Source organism: Nothobranchius furzeri, chromosome 3 (assembly GCF_043380555.1).
Source record: "Nothobranchius furzeri strain GRZ-AD chromosome 3, NfurGRZ-RIMD1, whole genome shotgun sequence".
Classification (NCBI taxonomy): Eukaryota; Metazoa; Chordata; class Actinopteri; order Cyprinodontiformes; family Nothobranchiidae; genus Nothobranchius; species Nothobranchius furzeri.
Genome location: NC_091743.1, coordinates 58,888,694 through 58,909,770, shown reverse-complemented (window position 1 = coordinate 58,909,770; position 21,077 = coordinate 58,888,694). Strand labels below are relative to the sequence as shown.

The 21,077-nt window shown below is 45.6% G+C and overlaps 1 protein-coding gene across 3 annotated transcripts in view; it reads left to right on the top strand.

Annotated features, from left to right (window-relative positions):
- The window catches only part of asic1b (acid-sensing (proton-gated) ion channel 1b), a 279,883-nt gene that overhangs the window by 246,502 nt on the left and 12,304 nt on the right, over positions 1-21,077 (top strand). For all 3 annotated transcript variants that reach the window (XM_015959216.3, XM_054751934.2, XM_015959215.3), the window contains 3 exons: positions 16,785-16,935; positions 17,777-17,833; positions 18,274-18,427. In XM_015959216.3, the coding sequence (XP_015814702.1) occupies positions 16,785-16,935; positions 17,777-17,833; positions 18,274-18,427 (362 nt within the window). The remainder of the gene's footprint in view (positions 1-16,784; positions 16,936-17,776; positions 17,834-18,273; positions 18,428-21,077) is intronic.

Genomic DNA, 21,077 nt, shown 5'->3' with positions numbered 1-21,077 from the left:
GTGGGCAGAGATGTCCTACAATCTCAACGTCTCCTCGGCCACTGGTCTCTCCCCATTTGAGTTGGTTACGGATACCAGCCCCCTCTTTTACACCACCAGCAACCAGAGACGGAGGTCCCCGCTGCCCAGACCCTGATCCGGCATTGCCGCCTCACCTGGGTCCGTGCTCGGGCGGCCATCAAGCGAGCAAACACCGAATACTCTCGCCAGCATAAACGCCGCCACCGGACTGGGCCAACGCTTCAACCTGGCGACAAGGTATGGGTGTCTACGCGGAGCATGCGCCTGCCCTCTGGCTCCCGGAAGCTCGCCCCACAATTTTTGGGACCCTACCCTGTGGAGAGGGTCATTAACCCAGTGGCATATCGTATCCGCCTGCCCAAGCCTCTCAAGGTCCATGCCGTCTTCCACGTGTCCCAGCTAAGACCAGTATGGACCTCTCTCCTCGCTCCTCCTCCGGATCCCGAGCCTCCACCTCGAGGGATTGGTGAAGATGGGCTTTTCACTGTGCGGCGCCTGCTGGACACCCGTCGCCGTGGCAGGGGTTGGCAGTACCTAGTGGACTGGGTGGATTACGGCCCGGAGGAATGCTCCTGGGAGCCAACGAGTGCAATCATGGACCCCTCGCTCATCTCGGACTTCTGAGCCCACCGCCCTGGGACTTCTATGGCTGTCCCTCAGGTGGGGGGTCCTGTCACACTGCCCCCTTCACAACCCTCGACACACACCCACTCAGGCCAACCGAACTCCACTACCCAGCATTCCCAGCGCCAGTCTTCCGGCCCACATCACCCACCACATCTACATAAGGAAGTACAGCTCAATGCCAAACCACTCAGTCATCGTTCTAACCGAACTGTGCTCCGAGTTCCGACCAGATCCAACCCGATCACTCAGCCCGTTCTGACCAGATCAGCCCGTGCTACTCACCCTGCCAACTTAAAGTAAGCCAGCTTGTTACCTTTTGGAGCCGCCGTGCTCTCCATTCATTAAACGGTTGACTCCTAGATCAAACTGCGTGTCAGTCTGCCCGGCGTCAGTCACTCCGCGCTTGGGTTTAAAAACACGCTACATCCCGAACTCTCGCTCCGGTTCAGCTCAGCTCGAGTCAGGCCTTACAGACACAGGCCTTAATTCTTAAATGAATCATAAACCCCCTGCTGGGGCAGATTCATGCTGTAACTTTTTGCAGGAGCTGCAGCCCCTCTGGCCCAAATGGATACGAAAGGATATTGTTTTGTCCACAACGGTTGTCAAACTTTGTAACTCTGAATCCCCGGAGAGTGCTGCACACATTTTTGTTCCCACGTTTCACTCAAAAATGCTTCCACATTCACCACAAACAACTACCATTATCACTTTTGAGTACAGCAGCAGCCCTGCATTTGGGCTGATTTCCTCCAGGACCAATGCGGCCTACAGAGAAAGGGACAACATATGGCTGAGTGGATAACACCTGTTCCTCTGTACACCTGTGAAGATCTCATTTCCAGAAGGATTTGGGAGAGGAAAGACTAGAAAAGACCAGTCATCCATCATCTTTTCAAACATTTGATATAATAACATTTATAAGCATGTGCCTGAGTCTATTTACTTCAAAGGATCCATAGTAAGACTTTCTCATTATAATAAGTGTCACTCCCTCCAGAAATACACGAAACCTTAGTTCTTCAGTTACTGATGGGTTTAATTCTTCACAGCACTTTAATCAAACTCCACCGTCGAACTAAACAGTGTACATAAGCATAAAAGGAAATAAACTCTCAGATCAGAGATGACGATATAAAATAATACAGAGGAAGTAAAATACAGCTTATAAACATACCTCGCTGACTGCATACAACTGACAGGGACTGAATCTTCTTGTGAGGATCTTACAAGTTGAAAGAAACTTCTTGTCTTGCAAACAAAACAGAGCTTACCCTTCTTAATTGTTTCTCTAAGCATGGCGTGCATCAGTACAAATGTCCCCCTCGAAACAGCGAATACAAATGGTTCTGCATATGACCATTAAGGCAAAAAACTCAGAAAAATTCACAGAAACTTCTAACAAATCTAAAACAAACAATGACATGATACACATGGCAGTTAAAATAAGGTTGTTATAGTTTTATTGTCTAGACCTGGGGTCTCTGGCTTCGGTCCTCAAGGTCCTCTACCTGTTGTTTCCCTGTTCCAACACACTTGATTCAATGGCTGAATTACCTGTTCAGCCTGTTAATCACCTGCAAATAAAACCAGGTGTATTGAAGCAGGGAAACAAGTAAAGCATGCTTAATAGTGAACCTCGAGGACCGGAGTCTGAGACACCTGGGTCTATATAAAACCTCATTATGAAGTTCCTTACACTAAATCCCTCTCACACAAAGCTCACACAAAGCAACCTCAGTCCCCCCCACCCCCACCCCCCCCAGTTGGCTGCTTTAAGCTGAGAAGCTCGGATATCTAGGAAGGGCTTGGAGGGGAGACACCACTCTTTTCCTGGGGCCGGGTTCTATGGCAATTTCTTTTTGAAACGTCCTGTTTTAGAAACATAATTCCTGAAACCAAACACAGTCTGAAAACAGATTAGGGTAATTATTTATTTATTTATTTAATTCAACGTTTGGAGAGTTTATAATGACAGTAGAGATTCAAATGGCAGCATTAAAGGATAAAAAGGTGAGTTTAGCATTATACATCAACTTTAATAACCAAAATCTAAAAGAAAAACTAGCTCTATCTCACCTGAGGTTGTTTTATTCATAATCTCTGCTGTTTATTGGATAAGAACTTGTCCATCCATCCATTTTCTGAACCCGCTTGTCCATGTAGGGTTGCGGGGAGGGCTGGTGCCCATCTCCAGCGGTCAACGGGTAATTAGGTGGGGTACACCCTGGACAGAGAGCCAGTCCATCACAGGGCAACACGGAGACACACAGGACAAACAATCACACACACACACACACTCTCACCTAAGGACAATTTAGACAGACCAGTTAACCTAACAGTCCTGTTTTTGGACTGTGAGAGGAAGCCGGAGTACCCGGAGAAAACCCACGCATGCACAGGGAGAACATGCAAGCTCCATGCAGGAAAATCCCAGGCCGGGAAGCGAACCCAGGACTTTCTTGCTGCAAGGCAACAGCTCTAACCACTGCGCCACTGCGCAGGCTTCGGATAAGAATTTGTAAACTCAGTTAGTTTACAAGTTAAAAATTATTGTTTTCTATTGTATTTTTGCTGTTAAAACCAAAGACTGTGTATAAGATTACTGGAGCCTCTGTGACATCACCTGTAGATTTCTGAAGAGCTGAACTGATGCCCAGTGGGCGGTTCCCACCACCGCCATCTTAGCCGTGTCACACATTTCATCACTCCCAGATATTTAAAAATGGGCAAAGGGGTGGAGCTGAGAGTGGGGCTTTGAGAGTTGGGGCAGATGATTGAGACCCATCAATCTGTAGCTAACCAAAAGCTAATGGATGTTGCTTTCTGGATCCAGCACCTAGTGGTGGAGGGGGGAACTGCATGTTTTGTCGTTTCTGCGTTAGCATCGCTTTTGGCAGGCGGAGTTTGTCCCTTGGCTACGACTCAAAAACAAGCAAAGAAATTCACTGAATGTTGTGTTCAAACTACAAAATGTGGGTAACCAGATGGAAATGTTGCAAAGACAGAAAGCAGAAGCTTTATCTTCAACTTAATCCTTCTGTTTGCTCCCATTTGTTTGACTAAAACAGAAGCAGGTGCTGCAGATTATTCTTTTATGTAAAACCCAGAAGGAGAAACGTTTAGACAGCCCTGTTTTTTCTTTAATACCAAGATCTGTTGGATTTCTCTGAACAGCTCATGAGAGGCCAAATTAACCCTCTTCTATGAGGCTGTCTGCCCGTTAATGTGGCATGTCTGAATTACCGGGAAGGGGGTCTGGGGGTAATTCAGTTACTGTGACACGTTCTGTTGCTCTCCAATTAATGGAAAGCAGTGCATGTCTGAAAGCAGCTTATGTGACGGTACAGAACAAGTGATCTCAAGAAGTCATTAAACACCTCCCACCTGGTAAAGAAGATTTTAATGATAGAAACGGGTTTTGGAGCCGTAAGTCACCGTGACTTCCTTCACAGGAAGGATAGAGCAGAGAAGTGATAGAACCTGAAAGTGACCTTAAACAGATTTCTTTACATTCTTCCTCAACATTGAATGTGCTGAAAGCAGGTTGAAGACATGCGTGGCGGCAGGAAAAGGTGTCTTTCAGCGTCTTCAGAGACCGAACTCATCCTGAACATTTAGTTTTTCCTTCTGCTGTGAAACAAAGGAACAATATATTTGTTCTCAAAGCGCATTTCAACCTCTTTTGTCAAATGCTGTTCCCTCAAATCCCTCCTGTTGCATAAATACACTGAAATCTACTATGGAGACCTTAAAACTGACTCATTCACTCTCAAAAACTGGTTTGTTTGCTTCAGCTGTGCAGTATTTCAGCACATTCTAAGCATTCTTCCGTTTGTGTAAGAGTTATGAGATGTGCAAAAACAAAGATGTCATCTGCCAGACTCTTTGACTGAGCTACCTAGGAGATGAAGCTCAAGGCCTTTTTCAAACACCAGGGAGTAGAAAAAGGCAGCCCACAAGGTCAGCTGGCATTATGTTCTGTTTTCTAGCATCAAAGCTGCATTTTTTTCATGCAGACGGTAAAAATATATTTGCCTGCAAATGAACTTGTTTTTCCCTCTCTGAAGAAAAAAAACATGCAACATCAAGGAGTTGCTTTTCTAATCCCCTTTTTTACATGAGGCAGGTTAAATGAGGCTGTTTGGTTGTCTGAGGAAACATTAATTAAGCCACCAATTCCAGAATGTGCTTCAAAGGATTCTTCATGTGTGTGTGCACCTTAGAGACCTTAGATCCTTGTGCAGTTTTTAAGAGTAATCCCTACAGGGCTTAAGCGTAAATAAAAACAGACTTAGCCCAGTCAGCTAGTTGGTGTTGGTCTTGTTCAGTGAAATAAAAATGGACGTAGGCTGCTCCTCTTAGTAGTGGGTAATTCTGTAGGTGCGAGGGCTAGTTTGCAGCAAAACAAATCGTTACTTCTGGTCCCTAATATGCTACAGATTCATTCATAATGAATAGAAGGAGGAAAAGTAGGATTTGGGCATGATTTCAGTCCATCCACATCCTCGCTGTCAGTCTGTTCCTTCCTAAAGTCTGCAAGCTGCAGCAGGATTTTGCATGCTGCTAATGTCATGTCTGCAGGAAAGTATGCTTTGTTTTTGTTGTTTTGCTCTCTCCCTTCAGCAATCATTATAATTCTGCTAATACAGTTTTTCTCTTTAATATCATTCTCCTTTTTCTCTGTGTTTATTTATTCCCTTGCCTGGCAGCCTCACTCTTCATTAATCTAATGCAGTTTGCTCGTCCTCATTCAACCCTCTGCTTCAGCAGTCCTGTAGTGTAAAGCTGTCAGGGACTTTTCATCCAGCCAAACCATCGCTCACCCCCCGATCCCATAAAAAGAAAGATTTGCAATATGCACCCGTTTAATATAAAAAGCTAAAAACCTAAAAAGGTTTCCTCTGTCAGTACCTCCTGTTCTTTTTACCCTCCACCGACTTCTTTTTATTGTTTATTTGCTGTATTTATCAGTTAATGAGCAGAGAACTGAAGCCAGCATCTTACCAGGATTAGTTTCCCTCCTCATGGTCATTAAACTGCTAATTGCACACTAAAACATGTCTTCAGATCTACCATGTCAGACTATGTTGACACTGGCCGACGTTAAGCTACCCGGTGTAGTGAAATATTGATCGTATATTTATACACTGTAATTAGATCTAGATATTATAATCAGAAGCGGTTGTTTTTATCATCAGGGAGTTTACTTAAACACTTTGTATTGACTGAGAGACAAGAAAAGAGAGAGTTGGGATCATTTAAGAATCTTTAATTTCTATAATTATAAATTCTTACAATCTACCAGGACTAACTCTGTGATGGATGCATATGGATTAGAATGTTATCGTTTTGGTGTGTGTGTGTGTGTGTGTGTGTGTGTGTGTGTGTGTGTGTGTGTGTGTGTGTGTGTGTGTGTGTGTGTGTGTGTGTGTGTGTGTGTGTGTGTGTGTCCAGAATCTCTAGGCTGACGTAGGCGGATCGGGTTGTTATGACTACAAATCACGAGACTTCAGAAGCTGATGACATGAGCAGCCATTTTGCCGTGACTACGTACCGTCTGGAGCCTCCCGTGTTAGATCAGGAAATGCCAGGTCCTCGGACCTTCAGATGTACTGGAGCTGGTAGAACAGCGGTCACAGCACGACAAAGCCCGTCTGCGGATCGACTCCCAGTAGTAGCAGCAGGCGTCAGCGAGTTCAGCTCTTATTTTGAAGGAACGTCGTCTTGTTGTTCAAACGACGGAAATCTCCAGCTTGACAGTTCTCAGCTTAAAGTAGGAAAGTGCAGCTGGCCAGCCTGCACTTTTCTTAGACGATGGAACTCCTTAGGAACTCAGATTGAACAGAGCTGAGGTTAAAATGGAACTGAGAATAAAATGGTGTTGCCTTGTTTTATATCCCCTAGTTGTTTATAAATCTTAGTAAACCGGATTGGACAACTTCATTAAACAACCCAGATTCTGCCCTACGACAGACGAAAGTTCTGATTGGCTGAGAACAATGTGTCATGCGTTTTCATGTTAATGTAGATCAGTCTGTCTGGTGCAGTCCTGTTTATTCATTAAACACATAACTCATGACATCTTTATTTCAAAGATCATTCACCTGATTATTATTGATCAACATATGTTTCGATTAGCTTTATAAAAAGTACTTTGATTAATTAAAAGCGTTCTTCTTCTCTTCTTCTGTCTCTTCTCCTGGAATGTAAACATTCAGAAACCAGCACCTGACCTTGGCGATTCCTACACGTTGTTACTGTGTAGAGGGGCAGCTGTTAAGGGCAGACAATTAGAATATTCATAATGCTACACCGGAAACAAATGTTGATTCAGAGTATGATTTAAACAAATAGTTGTAGAGCTCTAGAAATATTGAGAATTAATTTGATTTTCTTTTTGTGATGAGTACTTTATAAGTAAACTGTACTCATGCAAGTTCACACAGAAACTATTTTACGTTTTTTTAAGTACAATTGGTCACTCTGAGTTTCATGTGTAGGCTGAACATGAAAATAGTCTTCTACCCCTATTTCCTGCATTAGCCGCCAAAAGAAAATAGACGAGAAAACACTCAGGTCTAAAAGAGCCACACAGATTTACATAATTAGCATTCATGGACTCACCCATCTTGGTTCACGATGAAGAAGGCTGTTGTTGATTTAACATCAAGGAGAGAGCAGAGCTCTTCTCAACTAGTAGAAGCTAACCACAAGCATTAGCAACTTCACAATGGGCTTGTGTTAATTGTGGAGATAAAACATCACAGTTACAGAGTGAATGGAGGCAGTGGAAGAGTACCATTGCTGTTAGCCAGAGGTGAGATGTTGATACATTGCGAATATTAAAGAGTAAGTTTCATAATTCTGCCATTTTCTGCTCCCTTCTCCTCAAGGTAACTTCTGCTTCCTGATACAGGAGCACAAAAGCTTTTTCCCACAGATTGACTCACAATGCATTTATTTATACTAGAGACCACTAGCCAATATTTATATGCCTATATATAGTCTGGTCACGACCCAATAAAGAGAGCTCAGTCGAGGGGAGGAGTCTACTGTTGTCTTTCAAACAGTCTCTGCATGTAATTGGACATAAAGGCAATGTGACATACTCACCGATACACAGATGTCAGTCAGCGGGGGAGTCCACCATACACTGGATGAAAACGCATCATTTTTCTAAATAAATAACTGAAGTATCTCTATCTGCCCTTGACTCAAAGAAAATCCCAGCTAGTCTAAATAATCCAAAGTTGATGCCAAAGCCGTTTCAAATGAGCCACCTCCATCTTTGTTGTTTTGCTTAGTCGCATCATCCCACCCATCAAAACGATAGAGCGCTGTGATTGGCATGACACAAAACTGGTCTGTTCTGGTGAGGCTAGACTGACCAACAGAGCTAAATCCTTCTGCTTCTGCTACATTCTCTCTAGATGTTTGAGTCTAAGAGACCAGCAAATGTAAAAAAATGCAAGTAAACTAACATTGCAGAATTCTTGGCATGAAAACTGTAAGCATTTCAGCTGACATGGTGATGGACCCTTTGATTATCACGTTTTGTGCAGCCGTTATGGTTTTTAAATTCTGTTTGACTTTGGGAAACGTCGGGGACTCATTACAGTGTTCTGATAAAGTTTTACTTGAGGCTATCTCCTTTTGTTAAGCGCTCTTTAATGCATGTGTTTGTGTGAATACTTTATGTGCATGCTGAACACAGCCTTGGGTTATTAATAACCAAATCCAGTTTGCTGCACTCGTGGCAGCTTCTTCCTTGCTGGTACAAATTGTAAAATGCAGGTTCTTAAATCACAATGGTGGCCTTTAATTTATTGCTGTGTGAGCACTCGGTGATGCACATTTTGAGCCAATGAGACGGAAACACTCATGGGCTTTTTCTTATCGCATTTTGCTTTATTTGATGCTTCGATTTTGCCTCTTTTTTTAAATTCTGATTAAATGGAAATGAATATCTTTGATGTTGTAATATCAGATGCAAATTAGAAACCATTTTCCTATGGAGAAAACTCACTTTGACTCCAGTGGAATGTTCCTTTGGTCTGGAAGAGAAATATATATTTCCATGTTTTTGTTTAGAATCAATTTTAGTTCTTTTGGATGAAATTATTTTTTTTATTTTCACTATCTTGACCATATTAGTTCAAAGTCCTACATCTATTCTATTTAGTGGTCAAGACACATCCTCATTGTTTTCTTATCTCTTTTAGATCGGTTTATTTTTACCTTTAAACGTTTGTTGGTTATCTTGAAAGTGATAGTGTGTATTTTTCCTTGTGATGGGGGCAGTAGATACCTAAATCGTTGCAAGCAAGCTGTATTTTTATGTTGGAGTAAGACCTTACCAACGGATGCCCATTAGGGTCAAAAAGTCCTGGGGAGTGCAAACTTCAGCAAAATGACAAGCACATCAGGCTTCCTTTCATCAGTGGCAATGAGTGAAGAGGTAAATGTGTCAAACGACAACCTTTATAAATGGTGAAAGTTTTGTTACTGTACATAGTTGTGAGTTCTCCTTTCTATTCTGTTCAGTTGTTCACCTGTAGTTGCTTAGAGTGACCTGTAGAGGTCACCCCACCACTTTGGATGGATGAGGTTTTTGGACAGGTGGATACGTGGGTGAGATCTATATGTGTGTTCGCTCCCGCTTACCAGCAGAGAAGTGGTCATTTCGTGAGAAGTGTGCGTTACTGAGCAAAAGCAACACACACACACACACACACACACACACCTCTACCTAAACTTGTATGTAACACCTGCTCCTCCGACAAGCCTGTTACCTTTGACTGTGTGGAGGCAATACAAGCATTTAAACCATCCTGAGTGTCTTCAGTGTCTTCTTCCTGAATCGCCATCCGGGCCTAGAGTAGTGTTCTGGCCGACACTCCGGGGAGTGGCAGCTGCAAACCGGAATCAACACCTTACAATCCTCCCCTTCCGTGTTATCTACCCAACACTAGTGGTCCTTCGAGCCGGATGTAAGCTGCTTCTACCCTAACAAGATGGATGACATTCAGAACTTCTCAGCTCTTGGTGCGCGCCCACGGCGTAATGTACGTCGTCCCCTACGTCATGAAGCTTATGAGACTGACTTCCCCTGGCTTGGTGCAGGTTACCGGGAGGAAAGTGAGATAGGAGGTGACACCCGTTCTTCCCACCAACCGCTGTCTGACCCCTCTGAAAACCGCTCATATAGCAAAATCACAACAATGAGAGCAGAGTTGGAGGATATACAACATGAAAGGTTCCTGTTACAGCAATCACATGACCAGATGAAAGCTGAGCTGGCTGATTTCCAGGCACTTCATGCTAGTTTGCTGCAGCTGTTGGACCGTGCGGAGAGTCTGCAGCTCAATCCACCAACCAGAAACCCTGCTGTTCATCTCCAGCCACCCCCTACTGAGGAGAAAGAGGACTAGCCTCTACCACCTCCTCCGGTTGCGTTCACGGAGGAACCTGTCCCCAGTCAAAGCCCAGTCACAGACCGCATCGACACGATGATGAAAGAGCTTCAGGCTCTCAAGAGGGTGTCTATGACTGCACAGGAGGGCCGGATCATTCCCCCACCTGAATCTAAGCCGAGGTTCACGTCTCCTCTGCTATGGCCCACCTACCCTCCAGCGCCGCCTCCAAGTGGACACCTCCCTCCATTGCAACCACTGCCAGCTCCGACTCCGTCCCCATCCACTCCTTTCTCCGCCTCCCAGATGCATAGACCCTTTGGCTTGGCTGCGGCCCCGGATATGAACTACAGGGGGCCTCGTCCAAGCATTCCCAAGCTCACACGTCGTGATCCAGGAGAATTTGCCCGACTGAAGATGGCGCTAGAGAACTTACTGCCCTCGGAGAGTTCAGAGCTCTTCAAGTACCAGGTCTTGTTAGATCACCTCCACTTAGAGGAAGCGAAGTTGATAGCGGACACTTATCTCCATTCCGCCACGCCCTTCAGTGACACCATGCATGCTCTTAATGACCAGCTTGGACAGCCCCATCAGCTCGCCCTGCGGAGTATTGCTGCTGTCATGGACTCACCTGACATCCGCCCAGGGGATGCAGTCGCCTTCGAGCGATTCTCTCTCCACATCCAGTCGCTCGTGGGCATGCTGAAGACTTTGGGCACGGATGGGGAGGTCGAACTCCAGTGTGGCACCCATGTGGCTCGACTCCTGGGTAAACTCCCTCCAGAACAAAGAGCTGATTTCCGTCGGTGCATGTACAGCCATTCTGGTCAGGCATACACTCTGGACGACCTGTCTACCTGGTTAAAGTACAAATCCTGGTGTCAGGGCTATGACGGTTCACCCACTCCAATGATCACCAAGGAGAAACGTGATGTCAGACCAAGTAGGCGCCCTGTTGCGGTTCTTCACGGTGCAGAGACCTCGCCTAGTTCAGTAGGTACCACTCCAAACAAAGCTACGCAGCAGCCCTACTGCGCCTTCTGTGATAACCGTGATCATCACCTGAGTCAGTGTCCAGAGATTGTTAAGCTGAATCGAGAACAGCTCACACACTGAATAAAGACCAACAAGAGGTGCTGGTGTTGCGCTCGCTCCCATCAGGCAGCCCAGTGCACCCTCAAGAAACCCTGCAGCCTGTGTCAGGGTTGTCATTGGCAGGTCCTTCACAACGTTAATTCCAAGCCATTACAGACCCTAGGCCCAGCATCTGCTCCCCCACGAAAAAGTGAGAATCCTACAGGCGTCCTGTACCTCGAATGTCCTACAGAGAGGAGCCAAGTTCTGTTAAAGGTTGTCCCAGTCATTCTTCACCATAATGGCAAGACCTTGAGCACTCACGCAGTTTTGGATGATGGGTCAGAGAGGACTATGCTGCTGCCCACCGCTGCCTAGATCCTTGACCTTCAAGGCATTCGAGAGACCCTTCCATTGCGCACTATCAGACAAGATGTGCAAACTCTGCATGGCTCATGTGTCTCATTCGAGATCTCTGCGGGTGGCAAACCTAAGCTGAGGTACAAGGTCCGCAACGCCTTCACCGCTGCCCGTATCGACCTAGCCGAGCGCAACTATCCTGTGGAGTCCTTGCAGCGGAAGTACAGACACCTCAGAGGTCTGCCTCTCCAGGCCTTTAAGAAGGCCAAACCCCTCCTTCTCATTGGCAGTGACCACCCACAGCTCATCACTCCAACTGAAGCTGTTCATCTCGGTCCACCGGGTGGTCCCGCTGCTATGCGCACCAGGTTAGGGTGGACACTACAGGGCCCCTCCAGCCTTATCGGTTCCTTTTCGCTGTCACAACAGTGCCTACTGCCATCCCTCCTCAGATGAGTGAGTTACTCAAACATGTGGAGAAGTTATGGCAGGTAGATGTCGTCCCAGTACCAGAAGGCAAAGTGGTTACTCGGTCAAGAGAAGATAACTATGTAGTTAACCTGCAGGAGCAGAAGACAGTTCGTGTGGATGTTGAGGGCATCCACCGCTATGCCACCCCCCTCCTTTGCCACCAGAACATGCCACACCTTAAAGCTAGCCCTAACGTAGTCGTTCCCAGTTTGAGAAGTGTGGAGAGAAGGCTCCAGAAAGATCCAGAGCGGGCTAAGATCTACGGCGCGGAAATAGAGAAGTTGGTCCAGGCTGGTTCGGTGGTTAAGGTGGCCCCCTCTAAGGTTGCTCCAGCAGATGAGTCTTGGTGCATCCCTCACCACCTTGTTAGTCACAAAGGCAAAGATCACCTTGTGTTCAACTGTTCGTTCCAGTTCCAAGGCCAAGCCCTCAACGACCATCTTCTACCTGGGCCGACCCTGAGCGCCTTGCTCCTTGATGTCCTCCTTCGCTTTCGTGAGCATGCCGTAGCCATTACTGGTGACATAAAGGGTATGTTCCACCAGATTCGCCTCCTTCCTGAAGACCGTTCCCTTCTGCGGTTTGTGTGGCGGGATCTGCACCCTGAGGCACCTGTGGCTGTCTATGAATGGCAGGTCCTCCCCTTCGGTACAACCTGCAGTCCATGCTGTGCAACCTTCGCTCTGCAGCGCCACGTCAGGGATCATACTGACAGAGATGATCTAATACGTCACTCTGTGGGACAGTGTTTCTATGTTGATAACCTCTTTCAGAGTGTACCAACCCCTGAAGCTTGGGACCTAGTGGACCGGCTAAGAGCCCTCCTGTCTTCTGCTGGATTTGTCCTTCGCCAGTGGGCCAGTAATGAACCCAGCACCATTGGCCACCTCAGATCCGCAAGTGCAGGACTTTGGCTCACTCAAGACAAATCAGACACCTCCGAGCCAACTCTGGGCCTTAGCTGGCACTTCCCCATGGACACTTTGGGGTACAAGCACCGCAAAGTCAGTTATGGCACCCCCACTATGCGGAACAGTTATAAGGTTCTCGCAAGCCAGTACGACCAACTTGGCTTCATCCTACCGTACACTACCCAAGTGAAGATGCTGGTGAGGTGCCCTTGGGATCAACAGAGGGGGTGGGATGACCCGCAGCTTCCGCCAGAACTGCTACAGCAGTGGGAAACCTGGGAGGAGGAGTTGTCGTTCCTTGCACAAGTCCTGCTTCCTCGCCCTTATCTCCCAAAGCACATCACGGAGTCAGTCAGTGAGAGAGAGATTCACATCTTCTGTGATGCATCGGAACAGGCTTATGGTGCAGTGGCCTATATGAGAACAGTGACGGGTGATGGCAGCTCCCATCTGGTCTTCCTGATGGCCCGCTCCTGTGTTGCCCCTAAACACATTCTCTTCATACCCAGACTCGAACTGTGTGGTGCCCTCTCTGGAGCGCACCTCTCCCGTCTCCATAGAAATGAGCTCACCCTGGACATGGAGAGAATAGTGCTGTGGACTGACTCCACCACTGTACTCATCTGGTTGAGGTCCGAGTCATGCCACTTCAAGGTCTTCATCGGCACCCGCGTGGCTGAGATCCAGGAAGTAACTCAAGCGCATACCTGGCGCTATGTGGATTCAGCCCAGAACCCCGCGGATGATATAACCCATGGGAATACCCTTTTGGAACTGGCCAGACCCAACAGATGGAGTCAAGGGCATCCTTTCCTGTTCCTAAGTCCAGAGCAGTGGCCTCCAGAGCCGGGCGGCACCCTGGCTGAGCCACCAGGCTCATCTGAGCTCCGCAAAGAGACCTTTTGTGGAGTTTCTACCACCTTTGACCCCACCACCTCAAACTTCAGTGGATATGACACCTGGGCAGAGCTGCTGGAGGTGGTTATTACGCAGTTGCATGGGGCGGCCGGAGGCGGGGGAACTTCATCAGCTCAGGACTATATTCAAGCGGAGAAGCACGTTTTGAGAGAAGCTCAAAGGGAGAGCTTTCCTGAGGAGTATCGGCTTCTTAAGCAGGGGAAGTCTGTCCATCGCAGTAGTCGTCTCCTCGCACTGTCCCCTGAGTTTGACCATGATGATGAGGTTATCCATGTAGGGGGACTTCTCCGCCGCTCTGAAGATCTTGCATTTACCAACTCGCACCCCTTAGTTTTGGATCCGACACATCCGGTCACCAGCTTGCTCATTCAGGATGTTGACAGTCGTCTGCATCCTCCAGGGCCAGAGAGAGTTTTCGTGGAGATTCGGCGCACTCATTGGATCCTGAGAGGCCGGGAAGCGGTTAGGCGTTTCCAGAGGACCTGTCTTGAGTGTTGCAGATGGAAAGCCCGACCAGCGGTTCCCAAGATGGCCCACCTGCCAGTGGCGATCCTTCGCCTTTACAAACCTGCCTTTTATGCGACAGGTATGGACTGTTATGGACCCTTTGAGGTCAAAATCGGGCGCCGTGTGGAGAAAAGGTGGGGCATCATTTTAAGTGCCTTACTATCAGAGCGGTTCACCTTGATGTCCTGACCTCCATCGACACAGATGCCTTCCTAATGGCACTTTGTCAGTTTGTTGCCAGGAGAGGGACCCCAGCTGAGTTGTACTCAGACCAGGGAACCAACTTCCGTGGAGGAGAAAGGGAACTCCAAGTAGCTTTCACGGCCATGACCGCTGACCTGCAGAAGCTCCTGGCTCCCCAGAAGATCGACTTCCACTTAAATCCACCAGCGGCTCCTCATTTTGGGGGAGTGTGGGAGCAGGAGATTAGATCTGTCAAGACGGCGCTCTACACTACAGTCGGATCTCAACCCCTACAAGAGGAGGTCCTCCGTACGGTCCGTGTGGAGGTGGAGGGCATCTTAAACTCCAAACCACTAGGTTATGTCCCGTCCGACATCAGTGATCCTGATCCAGTGACCCCCAACTGTTTTCTAATGGGGCGGCCTGATGGGGCGCTTCCTCAAGTCGCTTACCCTAAAGAAGAGCTCCTGAGTCGCCGCAGATGGAAACACTCTCAGGTGCTGGCTGACCACTTCTGGTCTCGATTCATCCGACTGTACCTTCCGAGCCTACAGCTTCGCCCGAAATGGCAGTCATCCCCTGCGGACGTCACCAAAGGTTCGGTGGTGATGATCATAGATCCTCAGCTACCCCGCGCTTCCTGGCTCCTGGGTCGCATCTCCAAGGTCCACCCCAGTCCCGATGGGCACATCAGGTCTGCTGACGTCAAGGTGGGAGACAGGACCTTCACCCGACCTGTGGCGAGGCTGGTGGTATTGCCTGCCCTCCCGGACGAAGAAAAAGGACAATCACAGTGACTTTATTAAAGAAGTTACCTTTTGTTGTGAGCATACATTTGGGGGCGGCTGTACAAAAGGCCCCATAGTTATGAGTTCTCCTTTCTATTTTGTTCAGTTGTTCACCTCAGAGGTGGAAAGTAACAAATTACATTTACTCACGTTACTGTAATTGAGTAGCTTTTTTGTATATTTATACTTTTAAGTCGTTTTTAAAAGCTGTACTTTTATTATCGGGTTCCCCTGTAGAGTTTTCTGATGTAGTAATCCCATCCCTGTTGGTGTTTTTCTTCTGGTGTCTTGTTTTCAGGTTCTAGGAGTTCACTCATTTGTAGTCAGTTTTCCCCACTCAGTTAATTGGTCTCACCTGATCCCTTCTGATTACTCCCCACACACCTGTCACCCGCCTCCCTGAAGGTTTCCCTTTGTGTATGAAACCCTGTCTGCATCTCAATGTGTTGTTGGTCCATTGTTTGTGTCAGTGTTGTCTCGCCGCCACTTCAACTGTGTTAAAATATGAGTAAAGTTGGCCTTTAAATTATTTTGTGTTAAGATGTCACATTTTTGATGCAATAAGACCAACTAAATAATTTATTAGTCACTGGCTTTCTAACTTTTAGACAATATTTTAACTTTTCAGAAATATTGCATGATCATTTACTCACTTAATGTTTTACTATAATGCTTTGTTGCACATCACTTATACAATAAAGACCTAATGCTGAATCCAGCTCATACACAAAATAACAGAAATGCACCAACTTAATTAAAATATTTTATGAAAACATGAAATCTAAACAAAGCATCTAAAAATCAAGTAGAGCTTTATCTATTGAAATGGAAAAACAGAGCTATTAAACTTAAACATTAGATGCAAATCAAAATGTCTTCAAGAACGTTTCAGAAGTCCATATTTTTTGTTTAAACCTATTAGGATCACAGCAGCCTGCTCAGGAATGCATTCACCAGCATCTGCAGACCAAAAGACCTTCAAAGATGAAAAGATCTAGATTAAAATCAAACCGGAGTCGTGGGTGTTTCTGTGTTTTACCATCCACGTCTTTGGTTTGTTCGACTTTAGAAGTACATCTTTTATTCAACGAGGTTCCACAAAAAGTGACACAAATTGTAAACTTGTTGGTTAAAACATTGATGCCTGTGGGGTTTTGTTCTGCAGTGCAACTGTGACGATAGAAACTCCTACAACAACACACTTCTACTACACAGCTGGTACCATTGAGCTTCTGCGTGGAGTGGGCAGTACGATGAAAGCACAGCGGGAGACTAGAAATAGGAGAGCGTAGGAGAAAAGCTCCAACAATGACCACCGCTGCACAGATGCATTCACTGTGAATGTGATTCAGCCTCTGTGTCTAATACAGTAAATGGCCCGTGTAATGTAAATGTAATACAGATGGACTAATAAGTTTGTCATCTTCCTGACAGAAAGTACAAGGTCAAATTACAGCAGCACAGAATGGGCTATTTTGAGGCTAAAGGGGTTTCTGGCTCTCTTTCAGCTGACGTACCTGCCGCCGCCATGGGGAGACTGCAAGTCCACGCCGATTAACTCAGACTTCTTCAGTAGCTACAGCATCACGGCCTGCAGGATCGACTGCGAGACCCGATACCTGGTGGAGAACTGCAACTGCAGGATGGTCCACATGCCCGGTATCTCACCCCTCGCATGCAGACACACCTTATCAGCATTCACGTAGTGGTGAAGTGCTGAAGTGGCTGTTATTGCTGTCTCATTGGAAATCCATTCACGTGAAGTGGTGGTCACAATCCCGCTCGAGGAACAAACAGCCTTTTGGCAGCGACTTCAGAAAATCCGATACTTTTGCACTCTAGTGGATCGGAAACTCGCCCTTTTTCACTTTGTGTTTGTGCAGTGATTAAAGCTGGCGTTTGCTTTCTACCTTCTACATTTAATCACTTTGTGGGATCTCGGATGGTAAATTGAAAAGGGAATAGGCGCAGAGGAAACATTTGGATTTGGACTTGGTTGACTCCCACTTACCTGCCTGCCTTAAACATCACAGTCCTCAATCAACCTGATAATCTGTCTGTGTGACATGTGGATTACATGCTTCCTTGTTTCCAGCTGATTACAGTGAATCACACAGCTAAAATCCTGCGTCCCCTGGATGTTCCTCTCTCAATCCCTCTGTGACTGGAGAGTCTTTTAAAGAAACGATTATGAATTATTGCAGCAAGGGATTAATTTCCTCCTCGATCATGGCAGGTCTTTATCCAACTCTGTCTTGATAGATTAGAAAAGAAGGCTCAACTGTCAGAGGGAGACAAATGGACAAGAGGTTGACAGAAATTTCAGGCAGTGATGAATGAAGTCGTTTATGAGACTAGAACAAAATTATGAGGAGAAATGACTCTGTGACACAGAAAATCTTTCAAATCCAGATTTTGCCAACTTTTTCTTTGTTTATTTTTGCTTTTCTTCTCTTTTATTCCACTCTGAACCTTTTCTCTTTCTGCTGCCTGCTCTCAGGAGATGCCCCATACTGCACCCCGGAGCAGTACAAGGAGTGTGCAGATCCTGCCTTGGGTAAGGAGATAAACCAGTGTGATGTTTGTGTGTGTGTAGACACTGTTGGTGTGTTTGTCCCGCTGTTCAAAACTCCTGATCCAAACTGATAACAGATAATAGTGTTCCTTCAGCATGAAGGTAGCAATAATGCTCTTCTTTGCTCACACACCCCCGTCTCTCCATCTGAGAGAGCCTTTCATGTCTGTCGGTTGTTTTCTGTCGCTCTTATGTGACACTGTCTCATGCGTTTGCCTCCGGCGGCCGCTGTCCCTCTGACTCTGTCAGCATGAGTCTTATATCTTTTTTCATATTTCTTATAAAGGTCCCTGAGGTCGCTCTTCATAGTGCCTTCACTTTGACGCCTCTCACTCAACTGGCATTTTGTTAGTCATCCTGCAATGAAGATAAATTATACTCTTTTCCTCTCTTTCATCCTCTCTGTCATCTTCATTTTTCAGACTTTCTCGTCGAGAAAGACAATGATTACTGCGTGTGCGAGACGCCGTGCAACATGACTCGATATGGTAAAGAGCTGTCTTTTGTCAAGATACCCAGCAAAGCGTCAGCCAAGTATCTGGCAAAGAAGTATAACAAGACGGAGCAGTACATAGCGTAAGTAGTACTTTTATGTATTATATTTATTCAAAGGTTGCTTTTGGTGGGTTTATCTCCACTCTGTCTTAGATTAAAACTTCTAGGGTTAGAAAAAAGATACTTTGTGTTGCAAACCGTGTTCATGAGTGAGATGTTCCAATGTTTATGCATGACTTGCAAGGTTTTCCACCTCTAAATATGTTTTGTGTGGAAAATTTCTTATTAAAATAATCACAAAGTCCTGATGAGTGTCTGGAAACCATCTCTAACCAAGCTAAATTTAGTTCACATGAGCATGAAAGTGCAAGAGAACTGCAAAAAGTGTGCATGCTGCTAGATATTTAGAAAATTAAATGTTAAGGTGTGGAAAACTTGTTTAATCAATACATTTGCAGTGGTCTCTGGTTCAAATGAATCCCTCACAAGCCAAACTCTGGGTAAAAAATGCCCAGAAATGCTTGGATCAGCACCAACAAGTCTGCTGCAGCATAGAGTGGCAGCAGACAGCAGTCTTATTTCCTGATAACTGGACATCCCGCATCGGATTGGATAACAGCAACGCGACTTTTCCACTGACTTGCGACGATGTTTTATCTCCACAAATAACACAAGTCTGGAGGCGTTTTTCTGTTTGGTGGAGTTGCTAATACTAATGGTTAGCTATTATTAATTAAGTTAAAGTTTATTAGTTGTCACACTAGCGTGGGAAATTTGTTTCCACATTTGACCATGAAAATGGTCCTCCTACACCTATCTCCTGATTTAGCTTTCTGTTAGAAAATAGTGTGAAACTCTAGAATTAGAAAATCCTGACAGATCTACATCACACTGCCACTTAACTCATTCACTGCCAACCATTTCCTGATCGGTAAAGCCCTTCGCTGCCAGCGTTTCTCACCGTTTTTACTGTTATTTTAAGAGTCACAGAACGTTGCACGCTAGGATGATGACGACGCCAAAACAACCAAAACAAAGCGGAGACTGACCTCTTACATCAGGAAAAATCTGCGCTTTCAAGCGTTATCCATTCTTTCATAATCCGTTGTTGAATGGTGATCGGTAGAAGCTTTTCCGGTTTGCGCATCACTTTTTTACAGCAGCGGCCCAAAACGATCTCCTAACACATGGATTTTCTGCTTCCTGGTCACGTGATGTGTGACATATGCAGATGAAGATCGGCTTTAGGGCTAAGATGTTTGTTCTCACGGTGCGGGGGCTCGTTCCGCCAGTCCCCCAGTGAGTCGTGTAGGATGGCTGCTTATACTGAGCCAGGATTCTCTGGAGGTTTCTTCCTGTTAAAAGGGAGTTTTCCTCTCCACTGTCGCTTTATGCTTGCTTAGTATGAGGATTGCTGTAAAGTCACTGACACTAGTCAGTGACTTGATGCAGTTTGCTGGGTTCCTTCTATAGGAAACATTATTTCTGATTGGCTTAATGAACTGACCTGAATTGGAATGTTTATTATGTGAAGTACCTTGAGACGACTCTTGTCGTGATTTGGCGCTATATAAATAAACTTGAATTGAATTGAATTGAATTCCGATGCCCACACAGTAAAAGAATGCAAATGATGACTTTAGTGGTCATTGGCAGTGAATGAGTTAACATTCATGGACTCACCCATCTTGACTCACGACGGGGAAGGCTCAGCTAGTAGAAGAACATCTCAGCTAGTAGAAGCTAACCATTAGCATTATCAACCCCAGCACTAAGCAGAACTTTTCGTGGGTTTTTGTTATTTATCGAGATTAAACATCAACGTTGTGAGTCAGTGGTAGAGTCATGCTGCTGTTATCCAATTTGGGGCAAGATATCCAAAAATCAGGAAGTAAGACGCCAAAACTTTCATTCTGAAGCTCAGCTGTGTTGTGGCTCATTTCTAGTTCTTGGAAATGGTGCACCAGTCCCCTCCATCCCCCAAGTACGACTTACAAGGCATTAATTCCTACTAGAGTCCACTGCAAATGTATGGATTAAACATCATTAAAGAACAGACACACGTATCTCCAACCAAGTTTGTGCATCCTCTATTTTTTGCCGTGAAAATAAAAGATGTAACCACAAGTCTGTTAAAATGATTACATTTTGTATCGTTCTTGCCACCAAAAGGATCAAACATTATCTCTCTGTTTGTGTTATCAGATATGTTATGGGGTTAATTATCCTTTTAATTAACTTACCTGACTTGACTTTCTTAAAGCATGACATTTTCATCAAAATCAGGAAATGGAATGAGAAGATCGGAGTAACTTGATTAATCGTTCGAGTATAAAGTGCTTCTTAACCAAATATACTGAGAAAGATCAAAAGTGGTTGAAGGAAATGTGAAGAGGGTGCCGTAATGGTTGAATCTTTTATTCATCACACCCAGCAGAGCTGTTGAGGACAAGATAATTACACCATATGTAGCCTGGGTGCTGTAAAAAAGAAAACTGGCACTTCTCCCTTCAGAAAGTTTATTAATTCCCCGCGGTTAGACGTGTCTGCGTAGTTCATATCTCAAGTGGCTATGTTTCCCAGAAATGAGCGTTAGTTGAAGTGTTTTCATATCTAAAGCTGCACCATGTTTGCTGCTGTGAAACTGAAGGATCTGACTTTCTGATGAGGAACATGCAGAGAAGGAAGCTTTGTTGGACAAACAGTGGAGTCTGTTGTTTGAAAGCAGCTC